General features: G+C 39.6%; 3 protein-coding genes across 4 annotated transcripts; all 3 read left to right on the forward strand.

The window, feature by feature from the left end:
• The first annotated feature begins 3,355 nt into the window (after positions 1 to 3,355).
• gpr17 (G protein-coupled receptor 17) lies at positions 3,356 to 4,389 on the forward strand. The gene has a single exon (XM_053322509.1). The coding sequence runs from the start codon at positions 3,356 to 3,358 to the stop codon at positions 4,373 to 4,375; it is 1,020 nt and encodes a 339-aa protein (XP_053178484.1). The 3' UTR covers positions 4,376 to 4,389.
• Positions 4,390 to 7,552: 3,163 nt separating this feature from the next.
• On the forward strand, positions 7,553 to 18,837 carry inpp5d (inositol polyphosphate-5-phosphatase D). Of its 2 annotated transcripts, none has more exons than XM_053322187.1 (27): positions 7,553 to 7,892; positions 8,396 to 8,459; positions 10,629 to 10,764; positions 10,869 to 10,995; positions 11,197 to 11,337; positions 11,443 to 11,533; positions 11,613 to 11,690; positions 11,809 to 11,886; positions 11,998 to 12,121; positions 12,667 to 12,773; positions 12,908 to 13,010; positions 13,093 to 13,289; positions 13,373 to 13,490; positions 13,579 to 13,675; positions 14,859 to 14,997; positions 15,359 to 15,467; positions 15,595 to 15,683; positions 15,861 to 15,942; positions 16,188 to 16,277; positions 16,391 to 16,501; positions 16,598 to 16,677; positions 16,762 to 16,849; positions 16,936 to 17,082; positions 17,187 to 17,250; positions 17,338 to 17,535; positions 17,674 to 18,119; positions 18,212 to 18,837. In XM_053322187.1, the coding sequence occupies exons 1-27, from the start codon at positions 7,753 to 7,755 to the stop codon at positions 18,250 to 18,252; spliced, it is 3,285 nt and encodes a 1,094-aa protein (XP_053178162.1). In that variant the 5' UTR covers positions 7,553 to 7,752; the 3' UTR covers positions 18,253 to 18,837. The 2 variants fall into 2 exon arrangements, with proteins under 2 accessions (XP_053178162.1, XP_053178161.1); XM_053322186.1 differs by having other exon boundaries at positions 7,554 to 7,892; positions 10,869 to 11,001.
• A 1,088-nt stretch (positions 18,838 to 19,925) lies between these two features.
• Positions 19,926 to 22,263, forward strand: smx5. Its single transcript, XM_053322208.1, has 5 exons — positions 19,926 to 19,988; positions 20,199 to 20,266; positions 21,774 to 21,804; positions 21,921 to 21,980; positions 22,101 to 22,263. Exons 1-5 carry the CDS (start codon positions 19,986 to 19,988, stop codon positions 22,224 to 22,226), a joined length of 288 nt encoding a protein of 95 aa, XP_053178183.1. The 5' UTR covers positions 19,926 to 19,985; the 3' UTR covers positions 22,227 to 22,263.
• The last annotated feature ends 537 nt before the right edge of the window (positions 22,264 to 22,800 follow it).

Below are 22,800 nucleotides of genomic sequence, written 5' to 3' on the forward strand. Positions count from 1 at the left end.
GTTCTGCTTTTATGTGATAAAATATTCAATGAAACATTTATTGTTTGTTTGTTTTTTTTCTGCTAAAATTTCAAAATAAATCATTTTCCCAGTACAAGCCTGTTGGTAAATAAACGATTCAACATGTTAAGGGCATTCATTTTCAATAAAAAAGCTCTTTCAGCAGCAGAGAAAAACACTTTTTTTCACAGAAGTAAGAAGAATGATATATTTATGATACTAAGCAGCTACACAAGGCAATGTTATTGCTTCAGGGTTACGAGACGCACAACAGACAGTGTGGAGAAGCTGAACAAAAGCGGGACCGTCCCAATTAGCAGTTGGCAGTAGATTAACAGGGTAGTAATGTCAGAGCTTCTCCACAGCCCTGCACAGATAGTAGCCTCATTCAAGTCTACAGAATACCATTTGCATATCGATGATACTGAGAGGAGAAAGGGCCAATGTGTCTGACACACAGCTGTGATCTCCATGTATGAATGAAATATTATCCCCTCTCAGCCAGTGTGTCTTCTCTCCACATCTGTCTGATGGCTATGTGACTGATTATTTTGGGCATTCCAATTCAGGATGCCCCCAGGAGGCAAGAGACCAACAAGGGCCTCTGTTTTTTCCAAGCGTCCCCCCCCCCTCACCCCACCCTCTTGTTTTTCACATGCTCCCCTATAGAGTATGGGGCCCTCTTTAGAACTTAACAGACCATCTACAAAAGATCATCTCTGAGACTTTAGTCATAAACCTCTAAATTAACAACACAGTCCATCTTCTATCTATCAGTGGGAGGGTGGGAGTTCAACGTAAAGGCGCATGGTGCACCATTAGGCTTCGTTTCCATGGAGGCATACTCGACAACTCACCACGACTGAGGCATGCCATTCTTCTCCCCGCTGCTAAAATGTGCTGCTTATTCTGACTCAGGCTATTGTGGAGCGCACAAGTGGCTCTCTGAGGAGAGGGGATGGAGAAAGAAAGGGTGGGGTCAAGGTTCAAACGAAAGGCTCCCATCGGGACTCCCTTTCTGTTATCAAATTTGTTGAGACACAAAAAGAGCTACAGTCTCATTCTCAAGAACATCTTGAGAGAGAGAAAAGAGTGTTATAGGACAGCATTCTTTGTGTCAGTGCTCTAGTTCGTCCACGGCTCACCAGTCGTACTCCCAGTCTTCACTTTGCTCCACAAGCAACTGCTGTGCAACTCTCTGCTGCTTCGCTGATTGTTGTCCATGCTGTGGACTTTGGGTAACCAGCTCTCAGCATTTCCTTGACACACGCTGTGTCAGCAGCTGAATTGTTACTTGAGGAGTCAAACTTTTCTCCAAGTCGTGCACTCATTGAAGACCTCGCAAACTCTGGTAAGTCTTTGTTTTTTATCTCAGAATTTGACAAAGAAATAGATATGTGCTTAATCATTTTTAAAACTTTACTAAAACTCTGATTCCTTGAGTTTTAACAAGGAATCACAGTTTCACAGAATTACAGAATTGAACAAATGGTTACAATAGAACAACATATGCCTGATTGCAAAAATGTACTGCATTTGACTTTTTTATAACTTATTTTCTTATTTATTTAATACTTATTTATCCATTAAGTAGTTTTGAATTAAAATTAATATCAAGTGAACTGATATTTTATCCAGTTACTAAATTTGACTATTCTCAGGCTTTACTGTGATAAATTTGAACATTGCAGGATTGCCGACATCCTACCTGTCACAGTTTGAACAGTTTGGACTAATCTTTGACAGGACTTAAGCCAGGATGCTCAGTATCCTCTTTGTCAGTGTTGGCATTCTTCACATGTGAACGCCTATACAGATCTGCTTATGAGGATCATTGTGACCAAGGCGTATTTTAGGATTGTCTCTGTTTAGGATTATCCCTCTGGGATCTGTATTTATGGAAGCTTTTCCATTCATCTGTGAAGCCCCTGGTTTGTTATCCCTTCAGGCACTGCAACCTTTTCTTTGTGCCCCTGAATGCTGGGAGTCTGAGCTGTGGCTGAGAAATGCCCTTCGTTGCAAGTCTCACAGCTTCAGCACACACACACACACACACTGAAAAGAGCCAAGCTGCTACATCTGGCTGGCTCCTAATGGACCAAAAGTCTGGGCAGTGTGCTACTGGAGCAAAGATTTAGCCCACTCCAATAAAGAAAAACAATCCCCCTTTTGTAAAGCAGTTTGCAGTGATGTAGTATTAATCAATCACATTTTACTGTTGGTTGAGCTATCTCCATTGTTTATTTGCTAACCTCCTCAAACACTCCCTTCAGCATCTGTGATATGACAAGTTCATCCTGGATGCACATGTTTCAATATTGTTCTTGGATCCTCCACAAATGCCTAAGTTTAAATTTAAGGAGAGGCCTTTTTCCACAAGATTAATTAATTTCAGACTTTGCTGTCCACGCCCCAGTAATGTATTTTTTAGATGTTACCCTAAAGCATAAAAAGAGGAGATAAAAACAGAATGATAGGAGTGGACTGTGGGAGCTTGCCAGAGTTGCCTGAGGGACACAGGAGTGGGTGGTTATTTTTTAGGTGTGTCTAAATAATTGAGCGGGAAAAAAAAGAATGTGCACGATCCTATGAGGAATGTTTGAAATGATATTGTTCAATTTCATACTTAAACTTTGAACTACATTGAGCAAGTGAGACCCTCAAAATATCAGTAGAAATTTGAATTTAAAAATAGTATGTGTAAGTGTAACAAACCCTTAAAGGAACTGTTCAACATTTTGGGATACTTTTATTATCTCAGTCTAAGAAAGTGAAAAAGCGTATTTCCTCAAAATGTCAACTCATCCTATAAAATCTCCACAGCTGAATAGCTAGTGTTCAAGTCCAATACCTTTGCCTGCATGCTCTTGAAGTTAACCATTAAGCCTACATAAAAGAATTCTTGCTGACAAATCAGACTTTGAGGCCAGATAAGCTGTAAGACGTTAAGAGTGAATGTCTAATGACTGGCTCTGACTTCCTGGACTTGGAGGAAGCTTAATACATGAAGTGGTCAGAATGAAGTAATTATCCACCCTGAGGGCATGTGTGTATTAGTCAGGGACACTGACATCTATTGTTACCATGTGAGACTGGCACTGTGACAAACACTCTCCCTGCCTATTGTCTGTGTGTGTGTGTGTGTGTGTAAAGTGATGTGAACAGGGGTTGGCCTGGTATAGTTTCCTGTCACCGGGTTACGTTGCTGTCTGAATACTAACAATGAACTTTTTTAGAACTCAAAAGCATGTTTGCAAACACCATAACTCAAATGCATGTTACAGAACAGACCTGAAATTTCTTTCCATCTTTCCTGCAAATTTCATAACACTTGTTTCTCTCCTCAGCCACCAACATGGAGTCTGCTACAGCTGAGCTGGCTTCCCTGCTGTCCAATCAGTCATCGCAGGGCTGTGCGGCAGTGGAGATGACCACAGAGAACATGCTCTTCGGATGCTTCTACATACTGGTTTTCTTTCTGGCTCTGAACGGTAACAGCCTGGCTCTCTGGATCTTCTTCAACCAGCGTGGCGCCTCCTCTCCAGCTAACGTCTTCTTGATTCATCTGGCTGTGGCAGATTTATCATACGTGATCATCCTCCCGTTGAGGGCCACCTACCACCTCACTGGAGGCCACTGGCCTTTTGGGGAGGTTCCCTGTAGATTGGCAGGCTTTTTGTTTTATGTCAACATGTATGCCAGCCTGTACTTCCTGGCCTGTGTAGCGGGGGACCGTTACCTGGCTGTGGTTCACGCCGTGAGGTCGCTGAAGGTTCGCCGTGCTCGCTACGCCCACATCATCAGCTTCTCTCTTTGGGCTCTGGTTACCATCTCCATGGCACCACTGCTAGTCACTCACCAGACTGCAGAAGTGGACGGCATGACAGTGTGTTTGCAGCTGTACAGAGAGAAAGCCTCACGTAATGCACTGATCTCCCTTGCCGTGGCCTTCACCCCACCTTTCCTCACCACCCTGTCCTGTTACCTGCTCATCATTCACAGCCTGCATCGGGGCTCTAGGTTAGAGCCGGCCCTCAAGCTGAGAGCCCTACGCACCATCGGCTTGGTCATGCTCATCTATGTTGTGTGTTTTCTGCCTTATCATATGAGCAGGGCAACCTTCATCCTGGGCTACAACCACCCTGACGTCTCCTGTCAGACACGCAGAGGCCTGAGCTTGGCTAACCGCCTCACCTCCTCCCTCACATGCCTGAACGGTGCCATGGACCCGCTGATCTACCTGTTTGGGGCGGAAAAGTTCCGCGGCACTCTCATGCGATTGTTTTGCAGAGATAAGGCAGTGGCGTCAGGTGCCACCAGCGGAGAGTTAAAGGGAACACATGAGAGCTCTGTCAGTGCCAAGTCTGAGTTTTGAGGAAGAGAATTTTGAACTCATCAACACAATCAAAATTGTTCCTACTATTGACTCATTGTTGTCTTTCTCAGACTGAAGGCTCTTATACATTGGGCTCATTTCGCAATGTGGTCAATGTGCCACTTAGCCTGAGCCTCAATCAACCCCCACAGAATCTAAATTTCTCCTTTATGATGAGTGCCTGAGTGCAGGAGGTGTGTAACAACTCTAAATTTCCATATGAAGAAAGGGACAGTACTTTGGAAATCCTGTTACATGCAAGTCTCATATTTGCAGAAATTACCTTAAAGGATATGTCTAAAGGATACTTTCCTTACTGTCAACTAATCTCGTGCAGAGCCAAACAGACAATTAATTTATCATACTTACAAGTACAGTATGTGTACTCAAATCTGATATATGGTATTTGTCTATGCCTCACATGAGATACAGCGCTTTCTCAAAAAACTGAAGTCAAGAGGTTGTGACACAACAAGCTAGTGAAGCTCTGTAAAGAGAACGTTCCCAAGACTGTAAATGTGATCGCTGCTATTAATCTTTGAAGCAATTTCTAAAACACACTATACGATGTATCAGGCTTTGGATGCACAAACACTACTTGTAAATAGGATGAGTTCTTTGTTGGTTTGGTTCTGCACATGAGATTTGTTGACACTAAGGGCGCTTTCACACTAACAGCAGTTGGTGCGCACTAAACAGTCCATTCAGACCAAAAGCTCTTAGTTCGGTTTGTTCGGTGTGAAAGCATCAATCGCACTCGGGTGCGCACTAAATCAAGCGGTCCGAGACCTCCAAAAATAGGTGGTCTCGGTCCGCTTGACTCCGCACCAAATGCTGACCTACCGGAAGATGAGGGAACGTCGATCGGACCAATCTTGATTCTTTTGCAAGTGTGAACGCGGACCACACCGCAGCCTGTACGCTACATAGTAACAATTGTACTGCCTGGTGCGGACCAAATAATCAAACTAGTGGTGTGAAAGCGCCCCAAAAAAAACCCCAACAAAAAAGCACCTTAAAGTCTGACTTTCATATTTCATATGTAGATCAGTGAATCTGAGAGTTTGTTGTTTGCTCGTTGTTTAAAAGCAAAATGGTGCTGTTGGACCAAATCAACATATTTAGAAGTCACTATCATGCCATCTTATGATGAACAAATAGTGTTCATATTTTCAGGAAAATGTCTTCTTGCCAACTTCTTCCATGTTATATTTTTGCTGTTGTTTTTATACTTTTTTTTATACTGAATTAACTGCGTCACTTGAACATCATGACTTGTTGTTGTATATTCTCATGAGAAACGTCAGCAAAGTTAACAACTCACATAAAAACATGCATCATAGCTCAAAGGTCAACCACAAAGCTTTCAAACACTTGCTGATTTTACAGTGATAAAAATCCTCATCCTTTTTGAACTTAGTGAGGTTTTGTCAGTCTTTAAGTGACTAAAGGCAGACTTTTGAACTGGTCCTAAATATGTTTCAACTGACTCTACTTACCCTTGCTGCCACTGCTGGTCTACATCCACCCACAGTAATGTGCAGTGAGAGGCTTCACTAGGCCACCTGTGACCATGATAATGTTTGTCAGTGTACTGCTTAAAAAGCTTCATGTTGATGTTGGAAAATGATTTTTGTGTCAAACACCAAAAGACTGATGAAATATGTACATAGTCAACATTAAATATGTAGATGTTACTGTTTTGTATCCTATGCCAAATATGATGAATAATAATTAGTTAGCTTTTGATATCATTTTTTATTTAAGGTGTTTATTAGGGTGTGCTTTGTGCGAATTAACAAATGCTAATGCACTAAAGTTGGATGTTGAGGATGGCATATACCTTGTAAACATCAGCATGTTAGCACTGTCACTGTGAGCATGTGTCTCAAATAGCACTCTGCCTGAGTACACCCTCAGAGACCTGCTAGCTGTAGCTGTAAACACTTTCAATCTAAGGTGTATTTTGAAATCCTCTCACAAATGTGTATATTTTCTATGACGTTTTATAATTGATGGAAGACACCAGTACCTGTTTACTTTGCTTGTGCTTGACAAATCTTCATTGTACATATAGCCTTCATTATGTAGTAACTCCTTCGCTATGCATTTATTGTTTTGTCCACTTTTCTATCATATTGCACTACTGCATGACGACTAATACTCCTATTTTACTGTAAACCACTTCAATGTCATCTGCAAAAGTAGGCATGATTTACACAATTAAAGGTTGGTAAACTGCCATTTTATCACAGAGTTTGTGACTTTATTTAAGTAATAAACTTGTAATTACTGTCACAAAGTCACACTGCCAAATAAATGGTGGCTATAAAAGAAGTTGTTAACCTGTATAAAAATTGTTATCAGTCGAAAGCAAAAGTGTGATTTCATGTCCTGTGCATGAGATCACGGATTCTTTTCTACATTGTCACTGCATGTCTGAGGCTTCTACGTTCTCGCTGTGAAAGTGGTAAACTATTTCAAGCGCAGGACAGAAACCTCCGAGGCTGCAGTAACTTGTCATAGTGTAGTTCTCTTTTCGTATCATGTGACCCGTGTTGTGGTTTGTGAGCAGCTTATTTTCCTCCTCTTATTTCTGCAAGACTTCCTGTCCATCACATGTACATAGCAAGCCATTCTAAACGTGCATTTCCTGAATGTATATATTTCATAAAACCCCAGAGCTTTTCTGATTTAACATGAGTTAGTTTAACAGAGCAGTCAGACTCATTCCAGCTCCTCTGGGTTGAATCTGCTTGTTTTTGTTTTATTTTAGGTCACAGGGCAAAGATGATTTCATCATCATAAAAAAACATTTGGTAATCAAATTAGGCGTCTTTTACAGTGACGTTATTCACAAGAGCTTATATTATAGAAAACACTTAAACTGTGACAAGTAAGAGTCATCATATATGCCTTTTTTGTTACTTCCCTTTTTCTTTTTCTTTTTTACCCAACTCTAATCTTTACGAAGTGCTTCACTATTTTTTGGACAGTTCACATAAACAAACAGATGTGTAGAAACAAAAAAGCTGGGAATGTTGGTTAATCATTAAAATGTCATAAAGATTTGAACTTGACAAGTGAGAGTCTTTATTTCCATTTACAGTTCTGTGGATCCGTCATTACAGGCAGAAGCAACTTGGCCCTCCTCTGTTAACTTCTCAAATGAGGAAGTTCAACGCTCAGCTAGTAGCAGCTTCCTTTTACAGCTTTCGGAGGCAAGTGCATGAACAAGTGAAAGAAAGGACTTTAAAGTACGCACTGTGAAAGATGAAAATAGCCAGGAAGAAAAACTGAGTCTACTTTGGTTGCTGGAAACTAGTTTAAGAGCAGATGTTAAACTCTTGAACAGAGACTCTTTGGTGAGAAACAGGATGCCAGTTTATCAGCCTTGGTGCCATGGCAATCTAACTCGATCCAAAGCTGAGGATCTCCTATCCAAAGCAGCAAGAGATGGAAGCTTCCTTATTCGGGACAGTGAGTCTATACAGGGAGCGTATGCCCTGTGTGTTTTGTAAGTACACAATATTTATTTTCAGCTTTTGCATGGCAGTTTATCTTTACATATAGAGCTGATAATGATTCTCTGTGTATTGTTCCTTATTCAAGAAACCTTCATAACATGAAATATGAACTGATCCTAAAATAACTGACATGATATAACTGTTATTCTGTATGCTTTAAGCATTAGATATAAGTTAGTTGTAGCTGTAATTCATGTTATAATTTGGATTAGTGTAACATGATTAATGCCCTCCTGTATTACACTGTACTTTTTTTTTTTTGCACACACGCACTGCAATGCAAGACTAGTTCCCCTTTATTTGCATACTTTGTGGCACCACAAGGCGCAACACCCTTTGCCTCTGCTAATCATATCATATTTCATGGGACAACCTTCAATCAAAATGCAACCGAAATTTGTCTGATTGTACTCAGCACACAATAAACACATTACTTTAATTTACATTCATGTCATATTTTGGTGACTTTTGCACTTTATTATTTTAACCACAGATACCAGAACTGTGTGTACACATACAGAATCCTGCCAAATGAGGATAAGAAGCTCTCTGTCCAGGTGGGTTAACAGTTTGAATAATGGCACCGTTATTTTGGTCAATGGTTAGATGAGTGTTATGGTAATTTAGTCGTTGATGTCAAGTATGTATAGCATAATAAAGGACTATTGCTTTTCAAATATCAAAAGGAAATGCTAGCACTTAGCTATTTTTAATGTTGCTGCATCTATTAAGGTGTCATCTAATTTAAGAGGTGCAATATATTTAGATACACATGTATTTGCAATAACCCTTCATTGGCTTGTAGTAATCGAACGTTTTTAATATGTCATTATTTGGGTAACTATACACTATGCAGCACTGGCTAACAATGCCATTCCTAACAAAGCTAATTGTAGTTCCTTTCATGTATTTTTTAATTTACATACATTAACCAACATTTCTGTTAATGTGCCAGTGTTAAATCATAATAATATATATGATCATTTTTAGCTTAGCAAGATGTTCTGACACGTTCTGACACTGACAAGTCATGCAAAGTATCAGGAAACTGCATATAATACTATAATACAGCACCAATATTTAGTCTTGCAAAGAAACATGAGGCAACAAAATAAAATCAAGCAATACTGATTATAACATGCAGTCATGCAAAGTGCAAAGTAACAATAAGCAATAAGACAACCCCTACAATAATAAAAAGAGAATTTATTCACAACATGCAAGTTCACTGCTCTGCTTTGCAAACACTGCAGCGTGTTTCCATTGTTTTGTGGGTAGTCAAGCCAAGGCATGACTCTGTTACATGTCGTTTTGACAGGTTTTTAGCCCCATTAACAACGCTCTGCTAAGTCAGTGAAATTTAATTTCCTTTAAGTCCCTCACAATAAAAGTCTCCCTTTTTTTAGACATTTAAAAGCTTTTAATTTGAAGCAGTAAAGCAGGAAATATTGGGGCTAGGACTGCCTATTAAAATAGTGTGTGAACTGAGGGGCAGCAAAAAGTAGAATCCCAGAATAAAAATATCGAGCTGGAAATGAGCATAATAGGTCCTCTTTAAACTTCCTGTACTCAGAATATGAGAGTGCAATAACATTTGTCATGCACATATCTATCCCTCTTTCAAATGGCAAGAGCCAATGTCACAAATAACTTCAGTAGACCAAAGCTGTGGTTCTGGGGCAAACTGACATTTATACTTATAGACTATAGAATATACTGTTTGCACTGTGTAGATATAGGCTTGTCTACCCATATTTTGCAGTCTGTCTAAGGGCTTTTTGCAGAGACAGGATTTGAGGAAGTTGCAGGACATGTGTGTTGGCAGGTTTTTGTCTGTTGTCATCTTTGGTCTGCTACAATTGAGTTTTTAAAAATTAACATCTACATCTTAAATTGGCAAGTCTTTCCTGGCTGATATAATCATTAGTATCATCAGCAAAGCAGGAGATAGAGGTAGTGTAAGCATATGGAAGCATGAGCATTAGAATAAAGTTTTATTGAATGCTTTTTTGTTTTGCCTTGTTTTGTTTGGAGAGATGAGCAGACATGCAAATATTTCATTTTTACAAGTGCATAGTGTTGGGGCCTAAAATTAAACCTTGCTGCTAAATTAGCTTTGTACCAGTGTCTTAATTTGGGTACTCACTTGACGCATTAGTCAATACTCTCACTTTCCAGACAGTACAGGTACAACTGGTGTAGAGTACTGGCACCTTTTTTTATTCATGTTCATACAATAATGACTATGATACAAAGGGTAACAGGTGGAGAAGTTGAGTCATTTCAGTGCTTAATCTGTAGCTATGAGTTTAGAATATAAGTAAAATACTATGAGTAAAAGGGGTCAAAACTGAAGCCCATAAGATGATTTTATACAAGAAATTGTTTTCTCTTTGAATGACAAATGGAGTAGGCGAATATTCGGAACCTGTAGGTAAATCCCTGACATGAAGCGAAATTTCAGGTTCTTCGTGTTAGGGTGAAACAGACACTCCTCAAATGTTACTGTAAGGGGTTAAAAATAATGCAGAAAGTAGTGTCAGTGAAAAAAATGCAAGTAGACATGTGCAACAAGGGTGTAGCACTTAAAGCTTATTTCCCCTGGTTTAGAAACAACAGTTGAAGATAAAAACTAGAACGAGTTCTTTTACACGGACAGTTTCATATTTCACCTCTGTTGTAGAGAGTAAGAGACAGCTATATGTGTGCTGTGATCTGCTCTTCAGGCATCTGAAGGAGTTCCTATCAGGTTCTTCTCTATGCTGCCCGAGCTGGTGGAGGCATACTACAGCCCCAACATGGGTCTTATTACACATCTGCAGTATCCAGTCCAGAGGGAGGAGGAGGTAGACGAGGAGCCAGGTTAAACACCTTCATTTAATCTGTACAGTTGCAATACTATAAAACATCTGTCTTTCATAGATTTGTTAAAAATCCTAAATGTTCTACATGTATTTGTCCTGCAGAATCCAATAGTCTTCCACCACAGCTTCCACCCAGGAACTTCGGACCCAACGATGTAAAAGAGTCTCCTGAGCAGGCCTGCAAATCCTTATCAGACACCTACCTGATGAGACTGCAGCATATGGACATGTCCGCGTATGGTCACATTTGCAAAAACTGCACTGACATTTTTGATAAAGCACTGGCACTATACAATAATTCCTATCATATGGATTTTTTCATGTGATTATGGGTGCAACAGTGATTTGACGCAGTGATGTGCTCGACTGAAGCTAACTGGTGTGTGAAATATGAGGTAACATGCCTCTGTGTTGCATTATGTCTCTCCAGAGTACCAGAGGAACACCAACAAGCCATCCAAGAATACTTCAGGAACTCAATCTATTCGGATGCTGAACACCTACAGAGTGGAAACCCCAACCTCCCTGGCCTGAAGAAGCTAACATTGTCTATCTGCAAGAATGTAAACAGGTATAGTTACTGGTTGACAAAATACATCAAACAGACTGCAAGTTACCTTGACTTCATGATGCACAAAGATAAATAAACCACACTCTAATCTTTTTTGGAATGTAGTGAAATTTTCCGCATTCTGCCAGCTCTGGAGGTCTTCAATAGAACACTGGACCAACAGCTTTCCCCAGGGATTGCACACTTTGGAAAACAAGTGGGTGGCACCCTTGATCCTTTGTAGCAGTGTTAACACAGAAATGTTTCTCATTATATATTTTTTCCATTATTTTCAGATGTCTGTCGATTCAGGTCAATCTGTATCCTTTAGGCTTGAGCAGCTGACAAAACTGATCTACGCAATAGAAGATAAGGTAATGTTCCGGTGCTCATTTAACCAGTCAGCTCTCATTGACTGACCATCTTAATTACCAACATACCAAAAGATGGAGTCAGTTATAAATGACATGGTACTTCTTTGTTTATTTTCAGGCTAAAAGTGCTATCTTTGACTCCGTTGGATATGAAGGGGGCCATCGGAATTCTCTCATACCAGTTGTTACGTTTGAGGTGCTTCTCTAAATTGGTTATTGTATTGCACTGCAGCTGCAGGAAAATAAAATGAAAGAACACTTTTGGAGGTTTGGGCTTTCTTTGATCACCTTCCATTTTCACTTGTAGGTCAAACAAGAATCTCTTGGTATTTCCACAAAGACGTTCCTGAAAGTGGACGTTGAAAGTGGGAAGATCTACTTCAAGAAGTCAAAAGATGGGCCTGAAGACAAATACTTTGTGCACAATAAAAGTAAGGCGTCAAGTTACTCTATAATTTCATTCCATTGTATTTCTAACCATACAAGGCTTGTTGCTCAATAGATGGCAATGGCGATCAGCTTGTCCACCACATAGGTCCAGATGGAAATATCTCAACTTTTGGATGGACATTTTTACAGACATTAATGATTCTCAGATCTTGTATCCTACTGACTTTGGTGATCCACTGATTTCTCCTCTAGTGTCACCATGAAGTTGTTTGTTTAACTAAATGTCTAAACAATTGATTGTAATGACCTTGGTGATGCCAAAGTCTACAAATGATCCCATGCTGCAATCATGTCATATGTGTATAACGACGAATTTCATGCAGCATCAATATGTTAGCATTGTCACTGTGAGCATGTTAGTATGTAGATGTTAGCATTTTACTCAAAGCATTGCTATGCTTAAGCACAGCCTCATAGATCTGCTAGTATGGCTGTAGACTGTTTATCTTGTTTAACAGCTGCTGTAAAATATTAACACTGCACATTTAAATAAGTGGATTGTACATGTTTGTACGTGTTTATTCAGTCTTACAGTTGGTGAAATCCCAGAAAATGCATGCCAAACTGGTCATTGTGGTGGAGACAGAAAAAGAGAAGATTTTGCGGAAGGAGTTTGTGTTTGATGACACAAAGGTAATCATTTCAATCTAACATAAAAGGTTTAGTCTAAGTGGCATCTGTCTGAAAGCCTGGTCATAATTTTGTTTAAGTTTTAAGTGCAGTTTATGAAGTACAAAGTTTCTAATGTTGTTCTTCTGTGTCACCAGAAAAGAGAGGGGTTTTGTCAGCTTCTTCAACAAATGAAGAACAAACACTCTGAAAAGCCAGAACCAGACATGATCTCAGTGTTTATTGGCACCTGGAACATGGGTAACAATGTTGACTTGTTAAATATCCAAATTCATTTGAATAATGTAATGCAACGGTGAAAGACTTCCTCATAAATCCACAGGAAATGCTGGTCCCCCCCACAGCATCAACTCCTGGTTCCAGTGTAAGGGCCAAGGGAAGACCCGAGATGACACCGCAGATCACATCCCGCATGATTTCTATGTCATTGGGACACAGGAAGATCCTTTGGGCGAGAGGGATTGGGCATACACAGTGAAGGGTGTCTTGAGGGACATCACAAACATCAGCTTTAAACAAGTGAGTGACTATCACAAGTACAAAGTTGTAACTGAATGCAGATGCAATGCAGTAATGTGTCCTACACATCTTCTAACATCCAGGTAGCGATTCACACTCTGTGGAACATTCGGATTATTGTCCTGGCAAAGCCTGAGCATGAAAACAGGATCTCTCACATTTTCTCAGACAGTGTGAAGACGGGGATTGCCAACACTCTGGGTAAGCAGTTCCACTTCTCCATAGGCTCTTTATGACCTGACATTAACATTATTTGAATAAAGTACTCACTGTGACATTTATTTTGTAGGAAACAAGGGAGCAGTGGGGGTGTCCTTCATGTTCAACGGTACATCCTTTTGTTTTGTCAACAGTCACTTGACCTCTGGAAGTGAGAAGAAGCTCAGGTGAGCAGAAAATTACACTTTGAGCAACAACATTTAATCTTCTAATCTACTCCATTTTGTCAGGTTCAGGGGCTCTACAGTACTGTAGTGGTAACATATGCATATTGTGCTGCAGGAGGCTGAAAACATACTCAGTACTTCTGCAGAGCCCCTGAACGTGACACAATGGAGTAGAAGATTATCAGACAAGTCAAATTTTTCAGTACACATGAAATTATTTTTCTATTTCCTGTTTTCACTAAGCATGTGCATGTCGCTTGTCTTTGTCCTAAAATGCAAATAGCTACTGTTACAAGAGTTTCCACAGTGGTAGTATAGCAGGTCACAGCTTGTGTGCACAGGTGTTGTTTTTGGACAAAGGTTAGCTCAGCAAGCTGAAAGGTTGATGCACAGGGTGTTTGTGGTGTGTGGTTCATTACAGCTAGCTAGCCAATCACTTGCTGTGGAAATTAATAGTCTCATCAGATATTGGTGAAATTACAACTGTGATGAGGAAATGTTACGTAAGTAGATAATGAAAGAGTAGAAATAAAATTTGCGTAGTCAAAGATAAATTGGAGGTTAAAAGAAAAGTATAAAGCTTTTTTTAACACTCCATTTTAATTTTTCAATTAAGAGTATTATTATTTTTGACCTGACTAATGACATTTTGTCAGTTTCCGTGTTTCATATACTTCCACCTGCTCTGCATGTTTTTTTCCTGAATTGTTTAAATTATTTTTTAGTTCAATTTTTCAGTTAATATTCTTCTAAAAAGGTTAAATGTGCAGTGTGTATAATTTAGTGGCATCTAGTGGTGAGTTTGCAGATTGCAACCTTTTGAATACCCCTACCTCCCCCTCCCCTTCCATGCATGTAGAAGCCTACAGTCCCCATGTAAGACCCTCTCTAGAGCCAGTGTTTGGTTTGTCTGTTCTGGGCTACTGTAGAAACATGGTGGTTTAACATGACGGGCTTCGTGGAAGAGGACCCACTCCCTATGTAGATATAAAAGACTCATTCTAAGGTAGCAAAAAAAATTAAAAATACAACAATTATTATTTTGAGGTTATATTAAATTTCTTCCCAGTCTGTTCCACTAGATGCCACTAAATTCTAGAAACTGCACCTTTAAAGTCAAAGCTGATGGTTTGGTTGTTTTTTTTTTCAAATGTTGTGACAATAGTTTTTGCTCTCTTTGCAGACGCAATCAAAACTACGTCAATATCCTACGATTCCTGAGTCTGGGAGATAAGAAACTCAATCCTTTTGACATCACACATCAGTTCACCCACCTCTTCTGGCTTGGTGATTTGAACTATAGGGTTGAATTGCCATCTACAGTAAGTTGTAGCTCACAAACTGCAACAACAAATGACACAAAAACAAAGTGAAAAATTATGCAACATATGTATTTTAAATTAAGGACCCACAAATTTGAGAAGTTTTTATCATTAAAAATCTTCAAAAATGTATGCTCTGTCTTTTTTATAAATACAGTTTCATGAAATTTGTCAAGTAGAATGTCAGTGCATATTGGACTGACATTTACATTGGGAATCAAAGATCTAGATGTGTTGTAATTCAATTAACATGAATGACTGCTGCATAAAGGAGCGTGCTGGTAGTCAGGTGTCTGAGCTTTGAGCTACTAACACTTTTTAGACAGGAAAAGTCATTACTGTGCACCGGTTTCCTTCACAGGAAGCTGAGAACATTGTGACAAAGATCAAACAGCAGCAGTACCAGGAACTCCTCGGCAAAGACCAACTCAACATGGAGCGGAATGATGGAAAGGTCTTCTTGCATTTCGGTAAGCCGTGAATCAGCACATGAAGAAAAAACTTTTTTACTAATCTGTTCTGTCTGCATTAATAAATTGTCCAACATACATCAAAATATCAATAACAAATGTCTTGTTCATTTTCTTTTGATAACAGATGAAGAGGATATCACATTTCCCCCGACATATCGCTTTGAGAGAGAGACACGAGACAAGTATGCCTACACAAAAGCCAAAGCTACAGGGGTAAGCTCATGTTAAGTCAGATATGTTTTCTCTGTACGGCTCTTGTCATGCCTCATAATGCACGAACAGTGCAAGAAACTACAGAGTTAAATCAAATGTTAAATGACCCAGGACATACTTTTACATTAAAGGTATCTATGTCAAAAAATCTTTATGTATGTGTGATGGATTCTACAGACCAAATACAATTTACCCTCATGGTGCGATCGTGTCCTGCGGAAGTCATACCCTCTGGTTCATGTCGTCTGCCAAGCTTATGGTGAGTAATTTCTTTTGAATATTTTCGGTCACGCTTATTTTTATGTCCATAATTTCAGAATCAGGGTTCTAGAAAGTGCTGTCTAATTTGGTATTAATTAAATGGAGAATAGAGAGCATGTTCAATTGTTACACTTCCGCACAGAGCATTGAAAAATGTGTTGTTCAGGAAACTTCCTGTTTATTTGTGTTTTTAATGATATGATGATGATTCATGCTCATCTGATCAAAATGTTTAACTTGCAGGGTGCACTACTGACATCATGACAAGTGACCATTCACCCGTATTTGCCTCATTTGAAGTAGGAGTTGCCTCACAGTTTGTCTCCAAGCAAGGTACGTTCAGCTGATGATACTATATGATAAGTTACTGCCTCACTGCTGATGAGTTCATGTTATATGCTCCAAACCTGCAGTGTGATGTTGTCATTTTTTCAAAAAATGTTCAGATCCAAACAGTGCACCTCAAGGCGGGATACAGATCATGAACTGTGTGGCTACCTTGTTTACGAAATCAAAGACCAAATTCTTCATCGAGTACCATTCCAGCTGCTTGGAGAGTATGTTCTGGTGTTTTGATTGATCATATTTCTTAAAATTGTTTGTTACAGAAAAGCAAAAGTCGTCACAGCAAATATTTCTCTAAATGTCCACAGAAACTGTCAAGACTACAGAGGGAGAAAACACGGAGCAAACAGATGGTTCAATAAAAGTTTGGTTTGGCAACCAAGTTCAGGTAAAGTGAAGATGCATCTTTAGTGTTGAAGTTGACTAGTTTCGGAGTATTATCATTTATTGTCTATTTTTATATCTTTTCAAGCTCACCCCTATAATCTCTGACCCCGAGTACCTTCTGGACCAGCACATCCTTATCTGTGTGAAGTCGACAGACTGTGACGAGTCATACGGTAAACATGACTTAAACATGCAGTTTGTATTACAGATGCATTGCACTGAGCAATACTTACAGTTTCCTGACTTGTTATTTCCGAAGGGGAGGGTTGTGTTGCACTGCGAGCTGCCCAGTTCTGCTACACAGAGTTTCAAATCACACTGACACACCATGGAGAGAAAACAGGCGCTCTGACGGGTGGCATCCAACTACACACCTCTGAGGCCAAGACCACTGAGAAGTTATACGGTAATCTTTAACCACATTCTATCCACAACTGCTCAGAACTTCTGTAAATATGCTTTTGTACCTCAGTTTTTGTAGCCTCAACTCCAATGTTACTCTGCTTTCAGATTTCATCAAAATTGAAAAGGATGACCCTGTCACCTCAAAAGGCAAAAGCTCCGACTTCAACAAGTAAGACATGTTTTCACCTTGGTGGTTATTTTCATATACCTCCATCATGGCATCTGGATGTGATATTCTCTGTCTTCTGGCTAACAGGTTTTCTGTCGCCCATGCGCACGATATTTCTAACCCGAGTTACATGTCCTACAAAAGTGGCAATGTGATCGATAAGGGCTGGAGTTACAGCATGCCACCAAAAACTCTTCCTATCGCCGGGCAAGGGGGTAAAGACTGTAAGAAGGGCAGCTATGACGTGGGCACACGCAGTCCCACAGGAAAACCTTTTACTCCAACGTGAGTGGCTGTGACTTTTTCAGTTTCACTCGCCTACACGTGTTCAGTTTCAGGAAAACGCCTCTCTAAAAATGACATAATATCAGAACTTGATATGATTCAGTAGGAGATGAAACTAACGAATACTTTTTCTTATAGTGGTGAGGATGAGAAGTCGGAGATGTTTGACAATCCGTTGTATGGTTCAATGGGAAAATCACACGGTTGGGGAAAGGATCAAAACCTTCCAGAGAAGGACCATCTCACACCCCCAGATCCCATGTTCACATCCTCCAAACCAGCAGATGTAGAACCCGATCGTCCCCCGGTGCCCACCCCTCGCAACCGCTCCTTCACTTGCTCTGAGGGCAAACCTCATCCTTCGACTCCCGTCTCCTCACTTTCCACAGCACACAAGAAACCGGTAGTGCCCTCGCGCTCAGAAGGGGGAATGATAACCAGCCGGCCTCCTTTACCTGCCAAGTCCCGGCCAGGCCTGCCAGAGCCCCAGATTGCCAAACCCAGAGACTACAGAGACAGCTCCGAACTCCCCAGCAAACACAGACCACCGGCAAGACCTGGCCAGTCACAGCCTAACAAAGACAGTAAGGAAAACTCTGCTTCTCTTATGGCAATATTCATTAAGTTCCCAGATGCCTATAATTCATACGATTGTGCAAATTCTGTCTTTCTTCAGCGCATCCAGAAGTTCCCAAGATGGGCCGTCCCGTGAAGTGAGATCACAGTCAGCACCGACTGTGCAGCTTTCTGTCCTGCATTTTCAGAAACATAGTACACTGAGTAAAGGCTTCAGCCAGTCCCTTTGCCAAATATATCACTGATAAGTGGTTATTCATTTGTATTAAAGGAATAGTTTGACATTTTGGGTAGTACACTTGCCTAGAGTGAGATGAGAAGATTGATACCCTTTAATACAGGAGTGGTATCAGTGTTACCAATTAGCTGTCTGAGTGAATTGGAGTAATTCCCAAAATTTGAAACTGTTAGTGTATTGTGATCTAGACATTTTGGACATGTTTTCAGCCTTCATTTCTGCTAAGCTTGCATTACAAAAGGCTAGGTTAGAAATCGCACTCTGCTCATAAATATTTCTATTACATTGTTATATACAGTTTTACACTATATTATAGCTAATGGATGTTTACCAGACAGTATTACCCTTGCACAGACATTTAGATTTTTGCTATGAGGATGTACATTAAAATGGTCAAATAAATTCAAATATCAAAGCTTGATAACTATAGATTTTTGTGTTTTCAGTAATGGCCTAAAACTGTGAATAAATACGAATTTCAGGCCAGACCAGTGTAGCTCAGTAACACCAATCATTTGCTTCCATCTGCTGTTGCATAAAAGAACTGCAGGCTGAGTGAAGGTGCTGATATCCAAATTAATAATGGACTAGATATGGGAAAATATATATAGTCATCAAAACCTGAATGTTCTTTTTTTTATTTTGTCCAATGAGTTGTGAATAAAGCTGACCTCCACTGTTCTCTCATAGTGTCGATATTGGTTGCTGATGGACACCATTAAAAAGCCCCTAAATAAGGGAATCTGTCCATATTGGAACTTGATTTTTAATGTCTTGTCTTTCTTAAGATTGAATCGGTACTCTATAGGACTGTTCAAACTTCTTGATTTTATGTGAATTCATTTCAAAATACAAAACTATTAAATTGATAATGAACAAATCCACACATCTTCAAAACTGGAACAACAGAATATACATCTGTGCATAAAAACCATTCAAAAATCAATTATGAAAAAATTTGAAACATTTAATCGATTAGTTGATAAAATGTTTCAACTCTGATATTAAATGACTGGTAGGAAGAAAGGCCAGCAGTGGCCCCATCTGGAGCAGGGGTTCCATCACTTTAGTACAGTGGTTCTTAAGTTTTTGTCACATCAAGGACCCCTAAACTGACACAAATCAGACCACAAACACCCACTTGACAAGATTTAGTCCCGGGTGGCCCCATCTGATTAGATTTTTGCTTTTTGCTAATTACATAAATGTATGGAACCTATGACCAAAATAGTAATACACTCTGTTGTTGCATATTTATGGACGGAATTATAGGGAAAATAAATTATTCCCCTTTTTGCTAGAGACCCCCTTGAACCCTCTCAATGACCCCCACTTTCAGTACCACTGCTTTAGTATAAGTGATATAACATAAGACCAATAGATACACCGCTGGAAAGTAATCCCAAAGTGTTTATGAGACGCTTTATTACATGTTTCACCTCGCAGTAATGGCCACACCGTTAACTTAATGAGCAACTTGCTCAAAGTTCACTGTTCACACCTGAAAACAGTGAGCGCACCTGTGGCTCCCCCATGTGGCGATACGCAGTAACTGCACCGTGTTCCGGCGCTGAGATACACGCATGTGAAACATCATCAACACGAGACGAACCACTACCAGACACCAGCAGCAATAATGGTGAGAAATCAACTTCAATTAATTTATGTATTTATTTGTAGTAGATATGCAATGCTATATAAACATCCAGTCCAGTGAGACATTGACTTCCTAACCCTAACCCTCACTCAGCGTCTCTCTGCTGGTGTGTATGTTTGGTGACTCTCTGCAGCATGTATCCACAGTTAGCTCACTGCTAACTCAACGTTACCGTGTCGTTTTGTTTTTCAGCTTTTCTACTCATTTTTCAAGTCGCTGGTGGGGAAGGATGTGGTGGTGGAGCTTAAAAACGACTTGAGGTTGGTTTTTGTTCGACTTAACCTCGATTTAGTGTCTCTGTTTGCTGTATTTGCTGCTGCGTTGTTTGTAGCATCGAGGCTGACTGATAGTAAGGCTAACGCTAGCTACCGACGGTCATTAATTGCATGCTACTGTGAACGAGAGAAAAGCAATGCACATGTATCATAACATGTCATTAAATAAGCCCGTCTCTGTGTAGGTTTTAAAACTGCACAATGTCAATTTCACCAAGGCAGCATTAATTTTAGGCCTGTTGTGAAAACAATGCTAAAGTTAGCATTGAGGGTTAAAGTTAGCGGAAACATAAGTAATGATATGTAACAGCTGATTCCCAGTTTTTTCATCACTTGCATTAATGAAAAAGTGTCAGGTATAGAAGCAAGAAAGCCTTAATGCTGTCTAAACCCACTTTCAGATTTGTGAAACCTATATTCTGCTTATGAAACCTGAAAAGGGGACGATTTTACTGATAGTGAAATTGGCTTTATCTCATTTTTCACAATTATAATACAGGTTTCACAAATCTGAAAGTGGGTTCAAATAGCGTTATGCTACAATGTCTAACGTTATTCCATACATGAAAGTGGGGCAAAAACAGCCAGCCATTAAATAATAATATTTGTTTCCCTTTAAGGTGACATTATTCTTCCTTATTTTTAGTCATAATTTTACAATGTCAGATCGTCATGTTATATGGCAGAAGACTCAAATAATGTTGTGAAAGTATGTAGAAAAAAAACCCTACCAAAAAGCTCCCAATGCTCAGTTTCCAACACCTTTTTTTTCTCGTGACATATTTATTTATATGATCATCTGTTTAACGCACAGTGTATCAGGTCACTGCTCCGCGCCGCTAAATGTATGACATTTTTCTATTGTGTTTCTATCATGTTGAGCCATGACTTTAAATGAGCTGGTACGCAGTGAGTGCAAAGTAAAATAAGCAGTACACCTGTTGGAGGTGTTCTGGTTCATCTGCAGCTCAGCGTCAATCATCATCATGATCATCTGTTTGTACTATTCCTCCCTGCATTTCTCCCTCCTGATCTGCCAAGGGACAACTGATGAAAACCAGCTATATTAGCTAATTGCAGTGCATTTACATTTTAATTTGAAATGTTCATGAATGTACACTGTCCCTTTTTAAATAACTACACTAAAGGGGAAACATGTTAGTTCATCAGCTGAACAAAGAGCTCTAAATATATCTGTATGTTGTTGTGTCAATTGTGTTTTTATAGCTGGGCTGAGTGGCTGCATAAAGGACAGCTATAAGATAAATGAGGAATAAAAATGTATAACGGGTCCCCTTTAAAGTCCTGCTTCACCCTGAATTAGTAGCTAATGTAAGCATTGCGTGGTTAGATAATGTACCCTTGTTCTTGTCCATCCACTTAACCCTCAGACCAGTGGTTTATTTAACACCATTTAATGTTAACATATATAAGGATAGGATGTCCTTCAAAAAGTGTAATAACTTTTGTCCCACCATCTTTTTGTTTGCAGCATTTGTGGAACACTTCATTCTGTTGATCAGGTTGGTTGAATTAACCTTTTTTTTCTTTTCTTTCAAGAACAAATCCTCTCATTTGTTTTTGTTTTTTTTTTTTTAGATGATGAATTCTGACTTCCTCGCTGTTTTCTGTGTTTCAGTACCTGAACATCAAGCTCACAGACATCAGCGTCACAGATCCAGAAAAATATCCACACATGGTAGGATCATTTATCATCAGCCAACATTGTGTGTCAGTTATTCAAAACACTAACCATAACCCTTTACATCTTGATGGTGATTGCGTTTAAGAGTTTGCGTCTTGCTTTGATTTCTTTCAGCTGTCTGTAAAAAACTGTTTCATCCGTGGATCCGTGGTCCGATACGTTCAGCTACCTGCAGATGAAGTGGACACTCAGCTACTACAAGACGCCGCACGAAAAGAAGCAATGCAGCAGAAGCAGTGATTCACCTGTGGGATGGGGTTTAGTCCAGGGGTGGGAATGGGGGCGGGGGGTGGGGGTTGGTGTGGGACTTTAGTGACGCTGAATAATGATTAGTTTAAGTTTTGAGTGGATATCATTTAAAAATGATCAGTTTCAACAGTTGTGCTGCTCATGTCATTAAGCAGTAGTGGAGGCTTTAATAGCATTCCTAAAATTGGTAATCAATAATTTGTAATACGTTATTATTGGAAATGTTCTTTACCTCACAGGCCATAAAGGAGTCTTCATTTGATACTGTCTTTTTGTTTAAAAGAAATAGCACAACTTAATACAATGTAGAGCTCAGAGGTGAAGATCAGTTGTAATGTTTGTGTTGGATATCAACAGGCACTGGCCCTTTTCTTTAAAAAAATGTCTTTGACTGGGTTTCTTTTTTTACACCACATAAAAATAAAAAAAGGTATTTTATTTATATTTTGATGTCATTTGTAAGTTATTATTATTTTTTTTTTTGTGTAGTTTGTTTGGAGAGTTTACTCCGACTGTGAAACTGCTGAGAGAAATTGATTTAGCTTTATTGCCAAGAGCTGTGATC

The sequence above is a fragment of the Scomber japonicus genome, chromosome 7 (genome assembly GCF_027409825.1).
Source record: "Scomber japonicus isolate fScoJap1 chromosome 7, fScoJap1.pri, whole genome shotgun sequence".
Taxonomy (NCBI): domain Eukaryota; kingdom Metazoa; phylum Chordata; class Actinopteri; order Scombriformes; family Scombridae; genus Scomber; species Scomber japonicus.